This window comes from Mobula birostris, chromosome 26 (genome assembly GCF_030028105.1).
Source record: "Mobula birostris isolate sMobBir1 chromosome 26, sMobBir1.hap1, whole genome shotgun sequence".
Taxonomy (NCBI): domain Eukaryota; kingdom Metazoa; phylum Chordata; class Chondrichthyes; order Myliobatiformes; family Myliobatidae; genus Mobula; species Mobula birostris.
In genome coordinates, this window is record NC_092395.1 from 34,028,077 (window position 1) to 34,053,313 (window position 25,237).

At 39.4% G+C, this 25,237-nt stretch overlaps 1 protein-coding gene across 9 annotated transcripts in view; it reads left to right on the forward strand.

Annotated features, from left to right (window-relative positions):
• Positions 1-25,237, forward strand: part of LOC140188322 (phosphatidylinositol 4-phosphate 5-kinase type-1 gamma-like) — a 178,990-nt gene that overhangs the window by 115,842 nt on the left and 37,911 nt on the right. For 8 of the 9 annotated variants that reach the window (XM_072244452.1, XM_072244455.1, XM_072244446.1 and 5 more), the window contains exons 13-16: positions 4,721-4,874; positions 14,207-14,239; positions 17,221-17,343; positions 23,032-23,182. In XM_072244452.1, coding sequence (XP_072100553.1) covers positions 4,721-4,874; positions 14,207-14,239; positions 17,221-17,343; positions 23,032-23,182 — 461 coding nt within the window. The remainder of the gene's footprint in view (positions 1-4,720; positions 4,875-14,206; positions 14,240-17,220; positions 17,344-23,031; positions 23,183-25,237) is intronic. The other variant, XM_072244447.1, reaches the window with a different exon arrangement.

The window sequence follows — 25,237 nt, forward strand, 5'->3', positions numbered from 1 at the left end:
ATTTTGGCTACTATTGGGAGGCCTATATATGACTCCTATAATGGTTTTTTTAACCCTTCCAGTTTCAACTCCAGCCACGAAGATTCAACATTCTCTAACCCTGTGAGACCTTTTCCTGAATATGTAATTCCATTCTTTACCAACAGAGCCACAGCACTGCCTTTGCCTTCCTGCCCTTCCTTTCGATACAAGGTATATCGTTTGATATTTAGCTCCCAACTATGTCCTTCTTTCAGCCATGACTCAGTGATGCCCACAACGTCATACCAACGAATCTGTAATTGCGCCATGAGTTCTTCCACCTTACTCCAAATACTACATGTATATAAGTACATCGCCTTCAGTCATGCATTCTTCACTCTGAAGAATTTTGCCTCTGTGGTACAACTTAACTCTTTGCACTGTCTGCATTTCTACTCAATCATTGGCTTGTCCTTCATATTACACCCATCATTTACTTGCAAACCTGCTGGCTCATCCTCAGTTCTATCGTACTGGTTCGCATTCCCTTGCCATATTAGTTTAAACGACTCCCAACAGCTCTAGCAAACCTGCCTGCAAGGATATTGCAAGGATTCTAGTGCAACCTGTCCCTTTTATTCAGGGCACACCTGCCCTAGAAGAGGTCCCAATAATCCAGAAATCTGAATTCTTGCCCCCTGCTCCAGTTCTTCAGCCACGTCATTCTATTCCTGGCGCAGGCAGCAATCTCAAGATTACTACCCATGAGGTCTTGCTTCTCAACTTCCTTCCTATCTCCCTGCATTCTGGTTTTAGGATGTCCTTCCTTTTTCTACCTATGTTGTTGGTACCAATATGTACCACAACTTCTGGCTGCTCACACTCCCTTTTCGGGATATTGTGGACACATTCAGAAACATCGCGAAGCCTGGCACCTGGGAGACAAACTACCATCTGTGTTTCTTTTTCGCATCCACAGAATCACTATCTGTCCCCCTAACTAGAGTCCCCTGTTACTGCTGCCATCCTCTTCAGTTCCCTACCCTTCTGAGCCACAGGGCCAGAAACACAGCCTAGATGATAAGCATGATAAGTTGGTGGGGCAGATCGTGTTTAGAAAGCAGAGTGTTTCCAGTAGGACTAAGACAGATTAGGAGAATGGGCAAAGAAGTGGCAGATGGGATATAGTGTGGGGAAGTGTATGGTCATGCATTTTGGCAGAAGAAATAAATATCAAAGTAAAGATGTGCTAGCATTGGAGAGGGTTCAGAGGAGATTCATGAGAATGATTCTGGGAATGAAAAGGGTAATGTATGAGAAGCGTTTGATGTTCTGGACCTATACTTACTGGACTTTAATAGAATGAGAAGGGATGTCATAAAACCTATTACCATATAGGTGGAATAAAGGCCTAAGTAGAGTCGATGTGGAGATGTTTCCTATAGTAAGGGAGACTAGGACCAGAGTACAGAGCCTCAGAATAGAGGGGTGTTCCTTGAGAACAAAGATAAAGAGGAATTTCTTTAGCCAGAGGGTGGTAAATCTGGAATTCTTTGCCACAGACGGTTATGGAGGCCAAGTCATTGGTTATATTTAAAGTATAAGTTGATACATTCTTGATTAGTGAGGGTGTCAAAGGTTATGAAGAGAAGACAGGAGAGGATTAATAAAACAGCCATGATGGAATGGCGGAGCAGGCTCAATAGGCTGAATAGGCGAATTCCACTCCATGTCATATGGTCATCATTGCACTTTTCTTGTGGTGGATATTGCCTGAATTACTGACTGTTTGCAGAATTTTGTATGTCTGTTTCACAATTTCATCATTTATAGCATTTTGTTTTTGGAATGGTGCTGTAATCCACTGGATGAGTTTTAAAAGTTCAAGGCCAGTTAGGTAGAGCAATATCTAGAAAGTTCTCCTCTGAGATCTTTGTTGAATTGAAATTAGCTTAGCAGGTCATTTTGATTATGCTTGCGTTTTTCTTTTCATTGTAACATGAAATCTTTGGCAGCCCAGAGTTAGTCTAATTAAATATACAAATACTCAATGCTCTGTGGAATGAGGCGATAATTTGTTCTATAACTTCATTGTTCATTGCTAAATGGATTTATTAATATCTAAATTAGTCCTGTGTTTTCTAACTTAAATTTACCACTCCTATAATAATCTATCAAATAAAGATAATCCATCAGTGGGACTGTACTTTTATTAAATAGTGATTTCAGGTTTAAACGAATGGACTCATGATCCTGAAAAAGCCGGAAACATTCTTTTAATTGCCTTAGGAACCATTTTGAAAGCTTTTTTTTCATAATCTAAACAAGGGTTTTCAAATAATCTACAAGGCCGAATTGATACGTTTCATTTTTTATTAATTTTTGTGTAAATATTCTGTTCTCTTTGGTATTGGCCAGGAACCCGTAGGTGGCCATGAACTGGTATGTCAAGATAGTTTTTTATCTGCTCTGAACTGTCTTTTGATTGAATTAAATATGACCATGTCTGTATAATTGTGTGGCATTGCATTTAGCATTGTCAATTGTTTACCAGTTTAACCCTTTCTGAAGTGTGTAAATCTACTTGCAGAAACTAGTTGTTCTCTGCAAGCCTCACATATACACAATTTTCTTTATTTTCTGTAAACTTTTGTACTATAACCCTAAGATCAATGTTAGTTAATTTCAAATTGTTCAATGGAAATTATTTTGACATCGCCATAAGCAGATCCTTATTTATTACACAAAAAATGTTCCACAATAAATTGCAAACAATGGTAATAACACATTGTAGCAGTTCCCTGTTGTTTTTACAAGGTTCAGAATGCATAATAATCTGCCTTTACAAAGGTTGCAGGGTATCTCATCATGGAGTCTCTGTCCATGGTGGGTGGGTGGGTGGTGGCTGATGCTGCCCAGAGGGCTCTGGGTAGAATGAGGATGGTGAGCATGTGAAGGACAGATGCATCTCATGGGGTGCATATTCTGTACAGTGATTTAGTGGCCTAAAATTCCCTTGACCAATGTATCAGTTTTTGAAAATTGAGAGTATTTTTCCAAACTAAAATATGGTGGATTCAGGTTAATTGGACCATTAGTTAACTGGGGCAGCTATTTATTTGGGACAACTCTTAAAGAACAAAAACTAATAGAGAAAATAGCCAGAATTCCTTTCAATAATTTGGGACACTATGCCACTTAATTGGGGCAAGAGACTGTTTCCGAACGGTTTCTAACTGTTGTCAGTCACGTGCACTTGTGCGAGCGTTAGACGCTACATTGTGCTTAGAATGAACAGTTTTTAAATAGCATCAGTTGCATGTGTTTATGTTTAAAAAAAAAATGGTGATTTTTTTTTTGTCCGTAATAGTTGGTGAGAAATAAGCAGCAAGGCAATTCAGATCTGTTTTTCAAGCATTCTGGCTTAGTGGTGTGAGAAGTGGCTGTGAGTGAAACTGAAATGATTTCACTATTTCAGTAAGTTAGGAAGTATGGAAAATTTGAAGGTATTAACAGTTATCTTGAATGTTACAATGAAAATGAAAATTTGGAGGATGCAATCGCCAATAGCTTTGTATGAAGGCAGTCCATTATCTACACAAGGTGTCTGCACTGATTTTGTTCATTTACAGTCAATCAAAAGATTACAGCAGCGTATCCTGAATTCCTCCTTTGATAACTTAGGAGTTAATCATTTAAATACATAATTAGTTACTCAGTTAAAATTAGATTGTGTTTTTATACCTTTTTAACTATTTCAAGAAACTTTGGCTAATTGAGGTAGTCACATAGTTGGGCCAAAATGTACTGGTTCTGATATGTCCCAATTAACTGGAAGCCACCATAACTACTCCATATCCTGCTAAGATGTTGATGTTTGAAAACTGCGTATCCCATCCCTTTAATCATGTTAAGTGGCAAATACCTGGGCCAGCTGCAGTATTTTACACTTGTTTGTCCAGTTCAATTTATGAAGAATAACCAATTTAAAAACGTGACAAAGCATTAAGTCATAGTAGTCATAGTCATAGTCATACTTTATTAATCCCGGGGGAAATTGGTTTTCATTACAGTTGCTCCATAAATAATAAATAGTAATAGAACCATAAATAGTTAAATAGTAATATGTAAATTATGCCAGTAAATTATGAAATAAGTTCAGGACCAGCCTATTGGCTCAGGATGTCTGACCCTCCAAGGGAGGAGTTGTAAAGTTTGATGGCCACAGGCAGGAATGGCTTCCTGTGACGCTCAGTGCTGCATCTCGTTGGAATGAGTTTCTGGCTGAATGTACTCCTGTGCCCACCCAGTGCATTATGCAGTGGATGGGAGACATTGACCAAGATGGCATGTGACTTAGACAGCATCCTCTTTTCAGACACCACCGTGAGAGAGTCCAGTTCCATCCCCACAACATCACTGGCCTTATGAATGAGTTTGTTGATTCTGTTGGTGTCTGCTACCCTCGGCCTGCTGCCCCAGCATACAACAGCAAACATGATACCACTGGCCACCACAGACTCGTAGAACATCCTCAGCATCGTCCGGCAGATGTTAAAGGACCTCAGTCTCCTCAGGAAATAGAGACGGCTCTGACCCTTCTTGTAGACAGCCTCAGTGTTCTTTGACCAGTCCAGTTTATTGTCAATAATTTGACTAGCGTTCTTCACCATTCTGTCTTACTTCAGATTACAACAAAAATATGCTTCCTGGGAAAGAGATTTTCTTCCTTCTGTTACAATCTCTCTTTTGTTTTAAGGGTTTTTAGGCCGACCTGATCTCCTTCCTTGTACCCCGCCTTCATTTGAGGAAGCAACAACAGCTTCAATAGCAACAACTCTGTCGTCAACAACATCTTTATCAATGACAGAGCAATCAGCATCAGAAGGCTCAGAGCATCATCACCGTTATAGGTATGAAGAATTATTTATCTTTTTTATTCAATATTTCTGTCTCTTTCTAATTTCTTGAGTCCTTCAAGACAATTGTTTGGACATTCTTCTAATTATCACATTAAGGTCCAGTGTCTATTAGCACGAATCAAGATAGATAAGAGATAAAATATCCAAGTCCATTTGTGTAATTTTTATGCTTCCAGAGTAGAGGTAGCCTTTGGAGCCGTATTTGTGTGTGTGCATGCCTCTTTATGGTGGGTAACCTATTTATTTGGAAGTTTTTTTTTCTTGCACTTTTATCAGTTATCATTCACAAAAGGAAAAAGAAAGTTTCTGTAATATATACGCAGATGCATTTTGCATCCTCTAATCTGAAAAAGTTTAGTAAGTAAAACCTGGTAACTGAAAATATGTATTTATGCAGAGGATGTGACTTTCTTGGATGCTGGAGATCATGTTTCCAGGTACAATCATATTTGAACAAAAGAGTTGAGGCACTTCAGTGCTTCATGTTAGGAAAGGCCAATCACAATCTATGGCTATAAATATTCAGCCTTCAGAAGGTGATGAACTATAATATCTTGTCTCATAATTATTCAGAGCTGGGTAAAGTTGAAGTGGATAAATGGTTGTTAATACATTGAGATGGTAGTCCTGCAATGACTGATGTTAGGAGGCCATTGTTACTTGCATCGTAATAAATTATTTAGTATTGATAAATGATATCAGTCTGCAAAGTTTGAAATTTATAAAAACAACTTGTACAATTGTTAATATTATGGAGGGCATCGTACCTTTTCAAACCAAATCAGATCTGTTGGAGGAAAGGCATTTGATAAATCCAGGGTACCATATTTGGGGAGATAGACCAAAACTAGATATACTTGCCCTTAATGTGGATCAGGACAGAATTTGATAGATAGAAGTAAGGATCTTTACATTATTGACAGTTCACTGTTTAGATTTTGACTAGGTGGTGAAAAGTCAATGCCTGAGCAAATAGACAATGTATTAATATGTCCGTTAAGTGTATAATGAAGAAAATCAATTTGGCCTTGTACAAGACAAAAGTTAGAATATATAGAAAATATTGAACCCAGTTTGGTCTCTTCATGTGGAACATGGATTCCTGATCGATTCCATGTTCCACATGATTATTGATGGATAACAAGATAGATTATTTATGGCATGTTGCTTGAGGTACAAATTGACCTCACTTGTGAATGTTGCCCTTGGTTAATTAACCCACTATTATTGGTACATTGAGATATTTATTTCAACCACTTTCTGGCAAGTCATGCTTCTTGTAGTCCATAAGAAGGACATAGAATTATGGAAAACTACAGCACAGAAACAGAATCTTCAGTCCATTTAGTCCAGCTCGTCCCATCAATGTGCACCCGGGCCATCGCCTTCAACACAACTTCACTGAACCTAAATCTACCACTTCCACTGGCAGCTCGTTCCACACTCCCACCACCCTCTGAGTTGAGACTTTCACCCTCATGTTCCCCTTAAACAGTTCAACTTTCACGCTTAACCCATGACACCTAGTTCTAGTCTTACCCAACCTCAGTGGAGAAAGCCTGCTTGTATTTATCTTATCTATACCCCTCATAATTTTGTATAGCTCCATCAAATCTCCCCTCATTCTCCTTTGCTCTAGGGAATAAAGTCCTAACCTATTTAACCTTTCCCTATAACTCAGGTCTTCACGTTATGGCAACATATTTGTAAATTTTCGCCATACTTTTTAATATCTTTCCAGCAGGTAGGTAGCCAGAACTACACTCAATAATCCAAACTAGGCCTCATAACATCTTGTACAACTTCAGCATAACATCCCCACTCCTCTACTTGGATTTAGAAAGGCCAATGTGATAAAAGCTCTCTTCACAACCCTATCTACTTGTGACTTTCATGGAATTATCTATATATTCCCAGATCCCTCTGTTCTACCACACTCATCTGTGCCCTACCGCCCACCATGTAGGTCGTACCCTGTTTTGTCTTCCCAAAGGGCAACACCTCACACTTGTCTGCATTAACTTTCATATGGCATTTTTTCAGCCCATTTTTCTGGCTCAGCTAGATCCCATTACAAGCTTTGATAGTCTTCCTCACTCCACCACGCCCCTAATCTTGGCGTCATCTGCAAATCTGCATATCCAGTTTACTACGTTATCTTCCAGATATTAATATAGACATCAAACAACAATGGACCCAGTTTTGGTCCCTGTGGGACATCACTATTCACAGGCCTCCAGGCAGAGAAGCAACCACCTACCTCCTGTCTCTGGCTTCTGCAAAGCTAATGTTTTAATCAATTTACTACCTCATCCTGAATGCCAAGTGACTGAACCTCTTGACCAACCTCCCATGTGGGACCTTGTCAAAGGCCTTGTTAAAGTCCATGTAGACAACACCCACTGCCTTGCCTTCATTCCTCGAAAAACTCTATAAGATTGGTTAGATATGACGACCTACCACGCACAAAGCCACGTTGACTATTAGTCCCTGTCTATCTAAATACTTGTATATGTGGCCCCCTCCTCCAATCCTCTGGCACCTCACCTGTTGCTGAGGACATTTTAAATATCTCTGCATGGCCTCCTGCAATTTCTGCACTAGCTTCCCACACGGTCCAACGGAGCACCCTTGTTAGGCTCTGGGAATTTATCCACCCTAATTTCTTTGACAGCTAACACCTCCTCCTCTGTAATCTGTATATGGTACATGAGCTCACTGCTGTTTTGCCACAATTCTATGGACTCCATATCCTGAGCAGATACAGACGCAAAATTCCATTTAGGATCGCTCCCCCTTCTCTTTTGGCTCCATGCAAAAATGACTACTCCGATCTTCAAGAGGACCAATTGTGTCCCTTGCTGCCGTTTTGCTCTGTAGAAGCCCTTGGGATTCCCCTTCACCTTGTCTGCTAGAGCAACCTCAAGTCTTCTTTTAGCCCTCATGATTTCCTCCTTAAGTATTCTCTGCATTTCTTGTACTTTTAAAGTACCTCATTTGCTCTTTCCTTGCTTACACCTGCTATGTATTTCCTCCTCCTCCTTTTTAATCAGGGCCTCAATGTCTCTCAAAAACCAATGATTTCTTGATCCTGTTATCCTTGTCTTTTATTCTGACAGGAACATGTAAACTTCGTACTCTCAAAATTTTACTTTTGAAGGCCTCCCATATGTCAAGCACACTTGCCAAAAAACAGCCTGTCCAATCAAAATTGGCCTTTCTCTAATTTAGAATCTCAACCCAAGGACCAGAGCTAACCTTCTCAATTATCTGGAATCTGATGGCATTATGATGATGAAATGCAAATTGTTCCCCTACACAAACTTCTGTCACCTGCCTTACCTCATCCCCTAATAGGAGATATTATATCGCACTTCCTCTAGTTGGGAGCTCTACATTAATTAAGGAAACTGCCTGAACACATTGGGCAACTCTATCCCATCCAGTCCTTTTACAGTATGGGAGTTTTAATCAATATTTGGAATGTTAAAATCACTTGCTATCATAACCTTACGTTTCTTGCTACAGTCTGCAATTTCTCTACAAATTTGGTCCCGTAAATCCCACTGACTATTAGGTGCTCAATAATATAATCCCAATATCATGGTCATCCCTTTCTTATTCCTCAGTTCCACTCATATAGCCTCCAGTAAGCGAGATGTCCAGTCTGTCTTGTTGGAACACTGCCATAACATTTTCCCTGAATAGTAATACCACCCCTCTCCCTTTAATCCCTCCCACTCTGTCATGTCTAAAACAGTGGAACCCTGCAACATTGAGCTCCCACTCCATCACCTTTTGCTACCAAGTCTCACTAATGCCTGCAATGTCATCCTATCACATGGAGATCTATGCCCTAAGCTCATATGCTTTCCTATAATGCTCCTTGAAATATACACAATTCAGAATATTACTCCCACCATGCCGAACCCTTTGATTCTGACTTTATATTTTCACAATTCTGAGATCACAACTTGGAATTTCTGTCCTTCAACTTAGTAATTCCCTGAACTTGCTTTGCCAGACCTCATCACCCTTCCTACCCATGCCATTGATACCAACATGGACTAAGACCTCTGCCTGTTCACCCTCCCACTGAAGAATGCTGTTGGACTTGATTCGAGATGTCCCTGAGTCAACACACCATCTGGGAATCTCATTCTGATCCACAAAACCTCCTATATGTTCTCCTGATTATTGAATCCCCTATCACTACAGCTTGCCTCTTCTCCCCCTTCCCCCTTCCCATCAGAGCCAAACTCAGTACCAGAGACCTGACTACTGTGGATTTCCTTTGCTAGGTCACATCCTCTCTCCCACGCCCCCCCCCCACCCCCCTCACCAGTTTCCAAAGCAGTATACCTGTTCTTGAGGGGAGCAGAGCAGTCACAAAGATGGTCTGTACCAGCTTAACACAGAATCTCCACTTCATTAATACAGTCTGTAAGATGCTGCAGTTGAGTGCCCTTCTTGCAGGTGTAGTTATCAGGGACACTGGATGTCTCCTTGCCATGCTACATTCTGCAAGAGAAACATTCCACTATCCAGCCTGTCTTCCCCACATTTAAAACTGTGCAACAAGAAAGAAAGAAAAAAAATTGAACAAAAAAATAACCTACAGCTTCTGCCTCTACTTGCCAAAGCCTGAACTCCCTATTCTAACACTGGCACTGGCTGCTCACTCTCACATAATTACAATTTTCCTTCATCTGGAAAGCTTGACTTGTTTTACTCTTTAAAACAGTAAAATGCAACAAACCTTGTATAATTCAACTGAGAATTCCCTGCAGAATTTGACTACTGAATAGCTTCAATATTGATGATAGAGGCTGAACTGTTCCTTATTCTTCCAGATTTCGCCACACATGTATGTGAATCTAAAGATTTTTTTTACTTGTCCTAGATAGACCAAATAGTTTTGTTCATTTATTCATAAATAAATCCCATGTTTTCTGATCTTCTAATCAAGAATTAGAGCTTCAGAGGATCAAAGTGCTTTACATTGCATGCTTCATATTGCAAAGTCAATGCTTTCAGCCTGTGTCCTAGCTATAAATTCAACTATTTGGTATCCAGCTACTGCATTTTGCTTTGGATTACAGCAATTTGGCCAGATTACTTCACGTGTTGTCGACTGGGGTGGGGGAGTGCTTGTATTATTTTCATAGCTACCTTCTGTGCTGATACTTTTTCAGATGGACTGCTCCAAATTTTTCATGCTGGATGCTGAGGTGGGCCAGATGGGATATTTTGGGATTTCCAATATATATCTGGCCAAATGATCATTCATTTCTTAAACATATGTTTTATGTGTATTATTTGTAAAAGGTATAGGATGAGAATAGATAGGTAATTGAAAATTTTATGGCAGCACAGCAGTGTAACAATTACAGCAAAAATAGTACATTACTAATTCTATAGAATAACTTCTGAAATAAAATTTACCAATTACACATGTATACACAATGGATCATGTCAACCTATCATTTAATGCAAATTAGGCAATCAACCAAAACCTGAAAAGAGCTGTATTTCCCAAACTGATTAAACCTGTGATTTAATTCCAGGCTAACCAAAATTTTCTTTCTTTCTTTTTAAATCTTTTTATTGAATAAGTATACAAAAAGGTAAGCCATATAGGCACTAATACACTGTTAGAATATAATAAAATTACAGGAGATATTAATACAGATAAAAAATGATACAAACAGTATAATTTAAACATAACATAATAAGGTAACATAATAGTATACTAATTTATATATATATATATATATATATATATATATATATATATATATCAATAGAGAAAAGGAAAAAAAAAACCCAAAAAAACCCACCATGCAACTAAACTAAAAGCAAAGCAAAGCAATGGGCTAACTTGGAACCAAGTAGAGTTAAAGAACTTAAAATCACATCCTCAAACCTGACCTCCATTAAAAACAGTAAAAAAAAATAAGAAGGGAATATAAATATGGAGCAAAAAAGAGAAGAAAAAAAATTACATTAAATGAAAATATTGAATAAAAGATCTCCAGGTCTGTTCAAATTTAAGTGAGGAATCATAGAGATTGCTTCTAATTTTCTCCAAATTCAAGCATAATATTGTCTGAGAAAACCAAAAAAAGGTAGTTGGAGCATTAAGCTCTTTCCAATGTTGTAAGATACATCTTTTCGCCATTAAAGTAAGAAATGCAATCATTCTACGGGCTGAAGGAGAAAGATTACTGGAAATTTTAGGTAATCCAAAGAAAGCAGTAATAGGGTGAGGAGAGATATCTATATTCAATACCTTTGAGATAATATTAAAAATGTCTCTCCAAAAAGTTTCCAGAGTAGGACAAGACCAAAACATATGAGTTAAAGAGGCTATCTGCCCCGGACATCTATCACAAAAAGGATTAATATGAGAATAAAAGTGAGCTAATTTATCTTTGGACAAATGTGCTCTAAAAACAACTTAAAATTGAATTAGGGAATGTTTAGCACAGATAGAGGAAGTATTGACTAATTGTAAAATCTGCCCCCAGTCATCCACAGAAATGATAGAACCCAATTCCTGTTCCCAATCTACCCTAATCTTATCAAATGGAGCTTTCCTAAGTTTCATAATAATATTATAAATAATAGCCGTTACACCTTTCTGACATGGATTAAGGTTAATTATAGTATCTAAAATATATGTAGGAGGAAGCATTGGAAAGGAAGAAGGTTAGGAAATTTCTAACTTGTAGATATCTAAAAAAATGTACTCTTGATAAATTATATTTATTAGATAATTGTTCAAAAGACATAAGGGAACCATCTAAAAATAAATCCAAAAACCGTGAAATATCCTTAGTCTTTCAAATTTGAAAAGCACGATCTGTGAAAGAGGGAGGAAAAAATATGTTACCTAAAATAGGAATCGCTAGCCCAAATTGGTTAAAATCAAAAAATTTTCTGAATTGAAACCAAATACGTAAGGTATATTTAGCTATCGGGTTAGAGACCTGTTTGAGGCGTTTCAAATCAAAAGGAAGAGAGGAACCTAACGTAGAGCTAAAATATTAAGCTTTGCTTCCAACACTTAAGAAATGCTGAGAATTAAAAATACGTTTTGAAAAATAATGTGCATATAATAATTTTGTATGGGGGGCGGAGTACAGAACCTCAACCAGTTTACAAAGTGAGCTCTGAAGAAAACTCACATGCTATTTTTCTTTATATAAACCTAACTTCTATAATTTCCACACTATACTTTCAAACCTCACCTTCTCCCAGTCCATCCTACCATACACATTCCTTCCCTTGCCCAAGCACACTAGTGTGAGATATTCCCTCCCTACTCACACAAAGCAATGTATCTATTCCTCTAAATGCACACAGGCCTCTGTCCTTTGCTCTTCCTGTCACCCAAATGAAATGACTGTGAGATACAATTGACTGCACAGGTAACATATGAGAGAGCATACTGTACCTGTGCAAGAATTTGGATTTCCTGTATGCGAACCCTCCGGCCCCCTTTCCCCATCCCCCAGCAGCACCCCATCAGGAATTGTGTTCCCTCCTGCACAGTTTGCATGCAGGCCCTGCAAGAATAGGGGAACAATAACTATGGTAATGTGAGCTGGAGCTATGATTAATTATTTAGTTGTTTAGGTGTAGATGTACTACCCACTAACCCACCCCCATGACTTTATTGGGAAATATTCATTTTGTATCAACAAGCTTCTTATGCCTTCTCAGGTAATCACTTCTCATTGTTCTGAATGCAAACAGATTGACATGCCAAGGAAGCAATCTGCTGATCCCACTATTCACACTTTTTAGTTTCTTCTTTCTATTACATGATTTTTTTTGGATTTTAGTTTGGATTCAATGTGGGATGCTTTCTCATTTTTCCTTAGTGTTCTCTAATATAGTATATTTTTGATTACTTAAAAATAAGTTTTCATCTCCATAATACAACTAAATTGAAATAATAACAGCACATACACATTTAAAATCATATTACCTTATTAAAACCTAGCAGTGCATGCCTTGTCTTTACTATCTGCTACTGATCAGTGCATCTCAAAAACACTGAGTGCATCATTTTCAAATCAGGTGACATGTAAGTATAAATTCTACATAGTTTATACTCATTGCCAGTATAGAATATTATTGGTGAAACACAATGTATTTTTGGTCTTTGGACATTTTCTTTTATTTTTTTCGGCCAAACTGAAATATATGTTGTGGCGACCAGGAACGTCATCATATGCTGACTGTTTATCTTCCTTGCCACACACCACTCCAGTCATTTTTCTGAATTCAGTACTAAGAACTGATGTCTTGAACCCAAGTAAAAATTCAATCAGAATTAGTTGGTGTCGTATTGGCAAGAGTATTTGTTCGTTTCAAGTTTATTGAAATCAACTCAGCATAATTTAAAAATTTGATGTATTGTTTGTTCATTGTAGATCATCAATGTCACAGTAGCCTTGGAAGTTATTGCTAGACTAACTTTCATTTTAAGACTTTATAATGCACATTATGCAGCAAACAGTTATCAATATAAAAATGTTCTATATGTCTGAGACAAGATTTAATAATTTATTTAAGACCCACAAAATCCTGTGTTTATTATTTGATTGCAAGAAGGTTATAGATGTCTAAGATGTCTATCTGTAAAGACCCAGGTCTGGCCAAATTCTGTACAATCATGTCTGAAAGCTGGCGATGTCCCATACCTACCTAACATTTTGTAATATACTTACAAATTTTCTGCTGTGCTAGTTGATGTTTTCATTTAAAATAATACTCCCATTTATGTACTGCATTCATCTAATAAGTCATCCCAAGATGCTTCACAGAAGCATTATGAAATAAATCTTTGATCAAGCCGAATTACGGCATCTGATCAAACTTTTGGTTGAAGAGTTAGGTTGTATGGCGCCTCAATGGAGAAAGTGAAGGAAAAGGTGGAGAGGTTTTGAGAGCAAGTGAAAGAACTTGAAGGTAAAGGTAGCAATTTTTACTTTACCTTTTTTAGTTTTTGAATGTGTTACTGTTTAAATTCCCATCTTTCCTTTTTTCCACTACACTTAAAATAAGTATGTCTAACACCCCTTAGGTTAACGTTATTTCTGTAATGCTAAACCTCTTAAGATGTAAACTTAGGATTGCAATGCTGCATTCTGTCAAAATGTTACATTATTTATTTTGCATGGTCTCAAATCATTTAGTAACATGAGCATTACATGTTTATATTGTCACGTCCTCATCCTTGGCTTGTATTATTATTTTTATTGTTTATGGCCGATCTATTATGGTTATTGTTCTTTTTTAAATTTGTTTAGGAAAACTACACTTTCCTCAGTGCAGGATATTGGGTGAGAATCGAACTTGCTGATTTTCTTTCTATAAGTGTTATTTTTTAAATTTTATCTGTTAAGTTGCTAATTTATGGACATGTCTGCACAACATTATGGGCCGAAGGGCCTGTAATGTGCTGTAGATTTCTAAGTTATATGTTTTATGTCTGGGCATTGTATTGCTGATACTTGTATGACTGACTGCATTCTATTAAGCACTTCTATTGTTTAGATGAGTTCAGTGAGGACACATTAAAATCATTTAATCTGCTACAATAGCACAGTGGTAGCATTACTTGATCAATGATCCAGGGATTTGGGCTGTAACAGGATATAATTTAAGATTCCTTCATCTAGTTACATCTAGAATATAAATGTATTTATAATAATTATAATAGGTTCAGGTACAGTTATTACCCCTCATCCATCAGGCTGTTGAACCAGAGGGGTTAACTTCTCTCAACTTCACATGCCCCATCACTGAACTGTTCCCATAACCTATGGACTCAATTTCAATGACTCTTCATTTCATGTTCTCGATATTTAATGCTTATTTATTTATTTACTTATTTTTCTCTGTGTTTGCTCAGTTTGTTGTCTTTTGCACATTGGTGGTTTATCCATCCTATTGGGTGTGGTCTTTCATTGGTTCCATTAGTTCTTAGATCCACTGTGCATGCCCACAAGAAAATGAGTCTCTGGATTGTATATTGTGATATACAAGTACGTTGATACTAAATTTACTTTGACTTTGACTTATGAGGATAATGGTTCTTCAAAGGAAGAAATAAGCTACATTTCCACAATACATTGTGTTCCCATTTAGAATCCTGAACTCAAGTCCAATCTGTAGTTGACTCTGAATTTTTATTCTCATTCTCGTTGTATTTGCAGTATTTTGCCTTCTGCTCTGCACATGATGATTGCTATCTCCAACTTCCTTGGCTTTTGAAGCCCATCTTGATGCAGCTCAAGTGCTTTAATAATGATAGCTGAGAGACTATATGATCTATGTGGTAATTGTCTTTAGGGCACTGAGGATGCATTTTAGATGTCTTCATTGCTTGGGAGGCATCCTGCTTTACCCTTCAACGAGGGTTAGATGATTTGTGATCATCTGCTATAGCCAGACCAGCAGACAAATGAAAATGGTTAGTGAGGAGGAGCTCATGATAATATTTAGTTGGTCTTCCAATCGCCTTTTAGTCCTTCATCTTACTCTTACTCTAATGTTTTTTTCCTTGGCTGCCTATCTTCTATAAAAGTAACATTGGCACTAGAAGGCAGCACCTTATATTCTGATAAAACACTGGGCTTACATATCAATGTTGATTATCTAAGATGATTGAAACCAACATTTTCAGAATTCCTCTTTGTGTATGTACACTTTCTTCATCCTGTCCTTTTGTTCTGCTTGTACCTTCAATTATCATCTTTGTTCACTTTCTCCCCATTAATCATTATTTCACTTCTGCCTTCCAGTTCACTATAGATCTTTTTTTTTTTCTCAGCTCTCTTCCCATCTCACACCCTTATTTTCTGCCAATATGTATTCTCGCTCCTTCCCATTCTCATCGAAGGTTATTGTTTCACTCATGGAGATCAGACAGAATCTATTATTTTCAATATTTTCTATTTTGGTTGTTGCCGTGGCATAATTATTGGAGTTAATGGTGGTGGCGTGTGTGATCTCTGAATTTTGCGAATTGCTAAAAAGTTCTAAAGCTGTGATGAGTGAGAAAGGGATGCTGTCATTAAGCAATTGGTTTTGTGAAAGAGTTAGGGGCATGTGTTGTGCAATTAGCCATTTAAAGATGACGTAAGTGAAGCATACTTTTATATGTACTAACCATCTTGAATTTCTCCGTACAATGTTCTGAGATGCATGGTAATTCACTGTAGGAATTTACCACCACACCATGATGCAGAGCAGTTATCTCCTTGGCTCCATCTCATTCCACATGATTGTGTAGCAGAATCTGTAAAATGAGTATATGCATCCTTCCACGCTGTTATTGTATTTGGGATACAGTACCTCAATTTGTAGTAATATTATGGAATAATATCTCTACAAGTGCTGTGTACTGGGTCTGACATCAGGGCTGGGCTGGGTACGGACATCAATTAGCACAGTAGTGGATTGAGAAATAAATGGTATTAATCCTTTATCAATTCATACCCATACATTAACAAGATAAGGGTAGCACTACTCTCAAAACATAACTGTATATATTCACACAGGTTTCCAATATAATGTCACATGCAGGCTTCACTAAGGTGTTTTGTCAAGCCTAGATGCCATCCAGATGTTGTCCTTGTTTAGAAAGGAAGTCGGAAGTACATACTTCCTGAAATAATCTTAAATTGAAGAAAGAACCATAAATGAGCTTTCTTGCCCTTTATATAATAAAATTTCGGAGTATACAGGACAGGCCATTTATCTACCTCCCCTTTAGCATGTGTGCAGTGACACTTTCCTCTTTATACTGTGAACAGAGTTATTTGCGTAGTTTTCTATTTGGCAGTGACTATTTAAACACTCAAGTAGTCTTTTTACTTAACTACCCATCAGCAGTATATATTTGTGATGTGCTGGCAAAACGATGAAGTAGTTCTGTTTTTCATGTCCTCCTCTTCCAAAGGCATTGATTGTTGCTGAGATCATTTTCACAGCACTTATCCATCACCACCTTGCAGAAGCGTCAACAGATGATTTGTTCCATGTATTTGTTTTTTTAGCAGAAATTTTGATGGTGAGAAAAAGATGCCAAAGCGCATTCCGTCGCATAGTGCCCCATCTTGCATCCAGAAACTAAAATTTATTGACTTTCATAGAATTGTTCCAGCTCAGTACCAGCTGTGTTGATGGAAAAGAGAGGATACAAGAATACATTTTTAATCAAATATTGCCTCTTGTAAATATTCACATATTCTTGTGTTTGGTAATCCACCAGAATTGTGTTGCATGTTCCTATTTTAAGTGATTTGTCTACCTCTAGATCCAATGATGAGGCGGCAGTGGAAGCAAGTTTGCAGCAGGTCACGGTTGAATTGGAAGCCAAGTCTGGAATTGAGTCTGAAACTACACTGGAGGAAGGAACAGAAGAGGAGGAAGAAAAAACGTTAGTGTCTTATTACTCAGGATATCTGAGTGCGTTATTTATAATTGTCATTCATAAAAAATAACAGTAATTAAGGTTAATAGGAATGGCAGATTGCTATTTCATCACAAACATGGAATACTTTTCAGCTCATTGACCAACCAGATGAAAATTTTTTGGAAATTGTATGAGTATGGATTTCGTCCAAGTGCAAAGAGGAATAGTGCAAAAATTGTTTCTTCCCTGTGGATACCAAAACAAACTAATGTGATCATGAATTGTAAGTGGAAAAGGAAGTCACTCCTGATTGGCCGGAAGGCAAGAAATGGACTTTCTTAATTCACTCCATGCTGTAAACTTGGTGCATCGTGAGACAGAAATGCTGCTCATAAAGTGCTGGTATGAAGCTTCTTGCGATATGAAGCATTTATGGAGAGGAATAAACCGTTAACTTTTCAGACTAAGACCCCTCAGGACTGGAAAGGAAGGAGAAAAAAGCCAGAATAAGAAAGTGGGGGAAGGGAGATGAGTATAAACTGGTAGGTGATAGGTAGAAGAGATAAAGGGCTGAAGAAGGAGAAGGTGAGTGTGAACTACGGGAGACAAGAAAGGAGGAGCGGCATTGGGTGAGATAATAGGCAGGTGAGGAGCAGAGAAGGACTCGGGAGCCAGAATGGGGATTGGAAAAAGAGAGAAGGGGAGGGGGAGAAATTACTAGAAGTTAAAGAAATCTCTGTTCACACCTTCAAGTTGAGTCTGTCTAGATGGAATACGAGGTGTTGAACTTCCAACCTGAGAATGGCCTCATCACGACAATAGAGGAGGCCATGAACTGACATGTTGGAATGGGAATGGGAAATCGAATTGAAATGGGTGGCCACAGGAAATCCCGCCTTTTGTGACAGTCAGAGTGAAGTTGCTTGACGAAGTGGTCCCCCAAACTATTTTGTAGTTTGTTTGTCTAAACTTAGCTCAACTTCAGTTTTTTTTTGTTTGCTACTCAGAGTACCTAGTATCTTGCTCTACCCAGTTCCTTGCTAGCAAATGTACAGTCATTGGAGAACAAGATTCAGGACCTAAAGGCAAGATTGCTGTATTGGAGGGAAATGAACGGATGCAACATCTGGGGTCTCACGGAGACATTGCTTACTCAAAATACACTAGATTTGGCAGTTCAACCCAAGGGGTTCTCAATCTACCGAATGGATTGATCTGCAGAACATTCAGAGAAGGCAAGAGGTGGGGCTCTGTGTTTCACGATAAACTCTTAGTGGAGTTTGCACACAGTGGTCTTGTCGCACTATTGTTCTTACAACCTAGAACACCTAATGATTAAGTACTGTCTGTTCTACTTACCAAGGGAGTTCTTGTCTATAATCCTGACTGCAGTTTGCGTACCACCAAAGTCTGATGTTAAACAAGTGCTTGGGTGCTGCAATTAGTAAAAAAGAAATGCCAGTGCCTTTCGAATCATTGTCAGGGACTTCAATTAGGTTTGTCTGAAGAAATCTCTGCCCAGTTACCATCAACATATCACCTGGAGCACCAGGGGATCTAACCCACTTGATCATGCTGTTCTACGATTAACAATGCCTACTGTCCGATCCTAGACTGCATTTTGGGAAATCTGATCATCTGGCTGTCCTCCTTCTACCTGCATACAGGCAGAGGCTAAAGAAAAAGGCTGCAGAGGTAAGGACAACAAAGAGGTGTTGCAGGGGCCAAAGAAGTGGCTAGAATCATCAGAGGATCTGAACAAATATGCCACTGTTGTCATGAACTTTTCAAAGGCACTCATGGGTGAGTGTGTCCCCTCAAAATCATTCAGAGTCTTCCCCAAGAACCAAGCAATATGCAATCTGATGAGGGCCAGATTAGTGGCATTCAGGACTGGCGATCAAGTAAAATACAAGAGGTCGAGGAAGGACCTCTGGAAAGCTGTCTGACATGCAAAGTGGCAATTCCAAACCAAACTTCAGTCGCTGACAGATGCTTGACAGCTGTGGCAGGGCTAGAATGCTATCAGCTCCTACAAAGTGAAACCAAGAGACGTGAGGTTTTGCTCCCAGAAGAGCTCAATGCCTCTTATACCCACTTTGACCATTAAAACATGAAGGCAACTTAATTCACATGGTCCACAACTAACCTGTAATTTCAGTCTCTGAGGCTGACTTGAAAGTATTCTTCAGTAGGGTGAACCCACGGAAAGCATCCGACCCAGATGAGGTAACTGGCTGAGTACTGAAGACTTGTACTAGTCAACTGGCTGGTGTGTTCACTGATATCTTTAACCTCTCGCTTTGGCAATCTGAGGTACCCGCCTGTTTCAAGCAAGCTTCAAATTATGCCAGTGCCCAAGAAGAGCATAGTAACCTGTCTCAATGACTCTTGTCCAGTAGCGCTTACATCCAATGTGATAAAGTGTTTTGAGAGGTTGGTGATGAAGCATATCAACTCCTGCCTGAGAAGTGACTTGAGTCTGCTCCAATTTGCCTACAGTAACAACAGGTCAACAGCAGATGCCATTTCATTAGCTCTCTACTCAACTCTGGAACATCTGGACAGTGAAGGTGCATATATCAGGATGCTCTTTATTTACTGTAGCTCTGCATTCCATACTATCATCCCTCCGAAACTAATCAATAAGCTCCAAGACTTGGGGCTCAATACCTCTCTGTGCAACTGGATCCTCAAGTTCTTCACTTGTAGACCCCAGTCGGTTTGGATTGGCAACAAAATCTCCACAATCACCATCAGCACAGGTGCACCACAAGGCTGTGTGCTTAGCCCCCTCCTCTGCTTGCTTTATACTTATAACTGTGAGGCAAAGTACAACTTCAATGCCATATTTAAATTTGCTGGCAACACCAATGTTGTGGCTGAGTCAAAGGTGGTGACAAATCAGCATAAAGGAGGGAGGCTGAGAATCTGGCTGAATGATGCAACAATAACAATCTGTCACTGAATGTCAGCAAAACCAAGCAGCTGATTATTGACTACAGGTGGAGAAAACTGGAGGTCCATATGCCAGTCCTCATCAGGAGAATAGAGGTGGAGGGAGTCGGCAACTTTAAATTCCTTGGTGTTATCATTTCATCTGACACTATCCAGTTCAGGAACAGTTATTACCCCCTCAACCATCAGGCTCTTGAGCCGGAAGGGATAACTTCAATCACTCCAATACAAAGTGATTTGACAAATGATGGACATCAAAGTTGCTGGTGAACACAGCAGGCCAGGCAGCATCTCTAGGAAGAGGTGCAGTCGACGTTTCAGGCCGAGACCCTTTGTCAGGGGTCTTGGCCTGAAATGTCGACTGCACCTCTTCCTAGAGATGCTGCCTGGCCTGCTGCGTTCACCAGCAACTTTGATGTGTGTTGCTTGAATTTCCAGCATCTGCAGAATTCCTGTTGTTTGACAAATGATGGACTCTCTTTTAAGGACTCTACAGCTTGTATTCAATAGGTACATTTAATGTCAGAGATATACATCCTGAAATTCTTTTTCTTCGCAAACATCCACAAAACCACAAAAACAGAGGATTGCCCCAAAGAATGAATGGCAGTTAAATGTTGGAACCCCAAATTCCCACCTCTCATGCACAAGCAGCAACAAAGCAATGACCCCCCCCCCCCCACCAGCAAACAAGTATCGGTACCCCCCCCCCCCCACCAACCACACAAGTGTGCAGCAAAACATCAATAAAGATACAGACTTGCAGGACCCCAAAGACTACTCATCACCCGGTATTCGACGTACCTCAGGCTCTCTCTCTCTCCCTAATAAGGGAAAAAGATGTGTCCCTGTTTCACAGCAAGAGGGGAGACATAACAAACAACTGGCTGATTTATGGTGTTAAAAGTCTGTTGTGTCATTTTTTCTGAGCTCTGTGCCCAAATAACTCGTGTCCCTGGGCACACAGCCAGCAGACAGCCTGCTGCTTTCAATTTTCCATGTATTCTCATGATACATCAGGCGGCACCACTGGCCTTGGATCCGCCTGCCTCCAGAGCCACAAAAAATCCGGCATCCTGAAAGCACGCTAGTCTTCTAGGCCGCGTCCTTGGCATATCGAAAAGCGGCCGGTTGTGAGGCCCTGAGAACGGGTCCCATTTCCGCGAAGAACCGAAGTCAGCGTGTAACTCCAGGTCAGTGTCTTCAAAAGAACCTTGAAAGGGGGAAAAAGGGATATCAAAGATAGAAATAAAGCTGTTTCCCAAAATGCAGGATAGGGAGTCGCCATTAGGGTGCCATCATCCTCCTAAGCTCCACCCACTATTCTCAATATTTATTGTTTGTATATTTGTGTGGTTTTTCTGGTTGTTTAGTTGTTGGTTGGTTGTATTTGCACAGTTTGCTGTCTTTTGCATATTGGTTGTTTGTCTCCTTCCCGTGCGGTTTTTCATTGACTGTACTATGTTTATTTCTATTTACTGTGAATGTCCACAAGAAAATGAATCTCAGGATAATATATGGTGATGTACATGTACTTTGATAATAAATTTACCTTGAACTTTGAGCACTTGTGAATTTAAATGTTTAAAGATGAATGGAATTGGAAGAACGTCCAATTTTTAAAAGCAGTGCAGCTAAATATTTTTAAGTAATAAGTAGAAAATGGCTGCTTGCCTGAAAATTAAGTTTGGAGACAAAGAGATATTGGAGGCAAATAGGAGGCATCAGTCCTGATGAAAAGTTTCAACCCAAAACATTGACTATTTCCCTCCATCAGTGGCGCAATAATGTCACGGTCAGTCTAACACTTTACGGCACCCGTGATCAGAAGATCGGGTTCAATTCCTGCCACACTCCGTAAGGAGATTGTACGTTCTCTCTAACTGCATGAGTTTTCTCCCCTATTCCAAAAAAGACATATGGTTAGGGGTAGTAAGTTGTAAGCATGCTACGTTGGCACTGGAGCTTGACGACACTTGCGAGCTGCCTCTAGCACATCCTCAGACTGTTTTGCTTGTTGATGTAAGAGACACATTTTGCTGTATGTTTCAATGCACATGTGACAAATACAGCTTATCTTCCAAAAAAAACCTTTAGATGCTGCCTGAACCATTGAGTTCCTCTAACTCTTTTGCGTGTTGCTCTAAAAATGAAGTTTCCTCCTACATGCCAAAGGGATATTGAGCAAAGCATATAAAATGCTGCAGGTACTCTGCAGGTCACGCAGCTTCTGTGGAAATGAATAAACAGTTGACATTTTGGGGTTCATGCTGCCTGACCTGCTGAGTTCCTCCAGCATTTTGTGTGTGTTGCTCTGGATTTCCAGCATCTACAGAATCTCTTGTGTTTCCAAAGGCATGCTGGTTGCTCAGTTAATTGTCTACTGTAAATTGCTCCAGTGTAGGTTAGTGGTAAGGCAAAGGGGAGGAGTTAATGAGGATGTGAGCAGGAAAATGTGATTGGTTTAGCTAGGTGTTTGATATAGTTGGGACTTGGTGAGCATAGGATCTATTTGTGTACTACATGACAAAATAACATTGTTTAAAGTACTTTGCATTCTATCTGTGTACTGATACTCTGCTCCCAGAACTATAAATATTTTTTTAATGTATTGGCACACTGTCCCAATAATTGAGTGTCTGTATACACATGCATCGGTAATCTGTTTCTCAGTGGGTTAAGTTAAACCTATTAACATTCATGAGTTCTTTCACATTGGAAGCCTTCTGATTCCTGTATACATTTTAATGTCAGGGAAGTTCCTTCAGCATCTGCACGTACAAGTTCTACTATCACTTTGGAAGCAGACACTGTGAGCCAGATCTCGGAGGCAGCCAGCCATGCTTCTGAGGAAGCAGATGATGATGAAGATGATGAGGAAGTTCCAGTAACAGACATATACTTTGTGAGTATAAAAGACCATTGGCAATTTTGCCTGATTCGTAGCAAAGCAGATCAAGTCTGTGTAAAGCAATCTAATCTGAAGGGTATCATTATATTTCTAGTTCCACACAGAATATTTGAGCACTATTATTGCATAGATGGCTTTGTAACCCTGGAAACCACCACCTACAGCAAAGCTTACAATGTGGCACTTCCCCAGGAAGACATCTTGCTTAAAATTTGTGCCACTGTCTATCAACACTGGTCACAGGTGGTTAAGTCTAGCTTTCTTGCAGTTAGGTTACCTTTAAGCATCAGCCACATTTGAAAGTCATTCCCTTAGCTCAGTCATGGATGGTAGCTTTGTGAATTCTACCAAAATTGAACATTCTTCTCTGTATTCAATCATTGAGCATTCTAGAGTTATTGGGGATTGGCTAGAATGTATGAATTTAAAATTGATGTGAAAAATTTCAAATAATATAAATAATCTGCTTTTTTGGTAAGTCTGCATTTGTAGGGTATGAGAGTCTGCATCTTTTACTTAGGATGCATATCTTTTACATTATTTAGTAAATTTGTGGTTCTTAATCTATCATTATGCTCACTAATGTTTATATTTTATGAGTAGCTGTGCTGTTTATGATATTACATTTGTGGAGTTGTAGATACTTATAAGCTATCAAATAAAAATTGATACCTATGCATGTTTATTAGATCATAAACATATTGTCTTGCCCACTTGGAGGAAGAGTTGCAGAAATTGGTAAATTAGTTTATTATTGTCATATGCACCGATGTGCAGTAGAAATACAAATCAATTCATCGTAACAGGGCATTGAGGTAATGTAAAACATACAAGGGAAAACAAACACAGAATAAAGTGCTGCAGTGACAGAGAAAGTAAGGTGCAAGGTCATAAAGAGGTAGATTGTGAGGTTAAGAGTCCATCTTTCTTTACTAAGGAACAGTTCAATTGCCTTATAATAGCAGGATAAATACTGACCTCAAGTCTGATAGTGCATGATTTCAATCTTTCGTATCTTTTGTCCAAAGGGGGCAAAGGGAGGGGAGAGTGTTTGGACTAGGTGAGGTTGTTGATTTTGTTGGCTGCCTTCCTGATGCAGCAACAAGTTTACATGTAGCTTTTGGAGGGGAGCCCTCGATTGAACGCCTTCAGTCCACGAATCCTGCTGTCTCCACCTCTGGTTCAGATGGCCCTGTATACTTTCAAACCAAGAATTACATGACCTCTAGCTCCAGTTCTGGCTCCAGCCTGTATGTCAGCCGCCTCCACCTCTGAACCGAGACCTTTCTCACTGCCACTAAGCTCCTGGGCTCCCTTTCCCTCACCACTATGCCACGACCAGGTCTCTTGGGCTCCCTGTCACCTTTTGGGTTCTCAAACCTCCATCTTCTTCCTCCCACCCAACCTTCCCTGAACACTCCAACCCTCTCCTCTCCTCTGATGCCACTAACTCTCTTTCCCCCTCTGATCCCAGCTCTAATCTGCATTTTCACCATTCCCTCTGACCTTCCACTCTTTGAAGTGGAACATTCTGTCCTTAGCAAGGGCCTTATCTTTGTCCCCTTTTGCCCCCACCTCAGATTCAAGCCCACTCCTTTGGCACAGATTTCCCACCCCTTTCTCCCACCTGTAACCCTCCTTCTCTTTTTGGATACCCCACTCTGGTTTACTGCCAGGCTATATATCTTTTCATCTCTAATTGCTGCCAAGACATCAACCGACTTGACTAAAGCACTTCTCTCTTCTTCAAACCTTAACCCCTCTGGACTCACTGCCCTCCACTCTCTCTGCACCAATCCAAACTTCACCATCAAACCCACTGACAAAGAGGGTACTGTGGTAGTCTGGTGGACTGACCTCTACCTTGCAGAGGCCAGGTGGCAACTCTCAGACACCTCCTCTTATTTACCTCTTAAAAAAGATCCCCGGTCAGAACCATTGGGATATTTTCTCCAGCACCATCACAAACGTCATCAGCTCTAGAGATCTCACATCCACTGCCACCAACCTCATAGTTCCCTCGACCTGCACTGCTCGTTTCTACCTCCT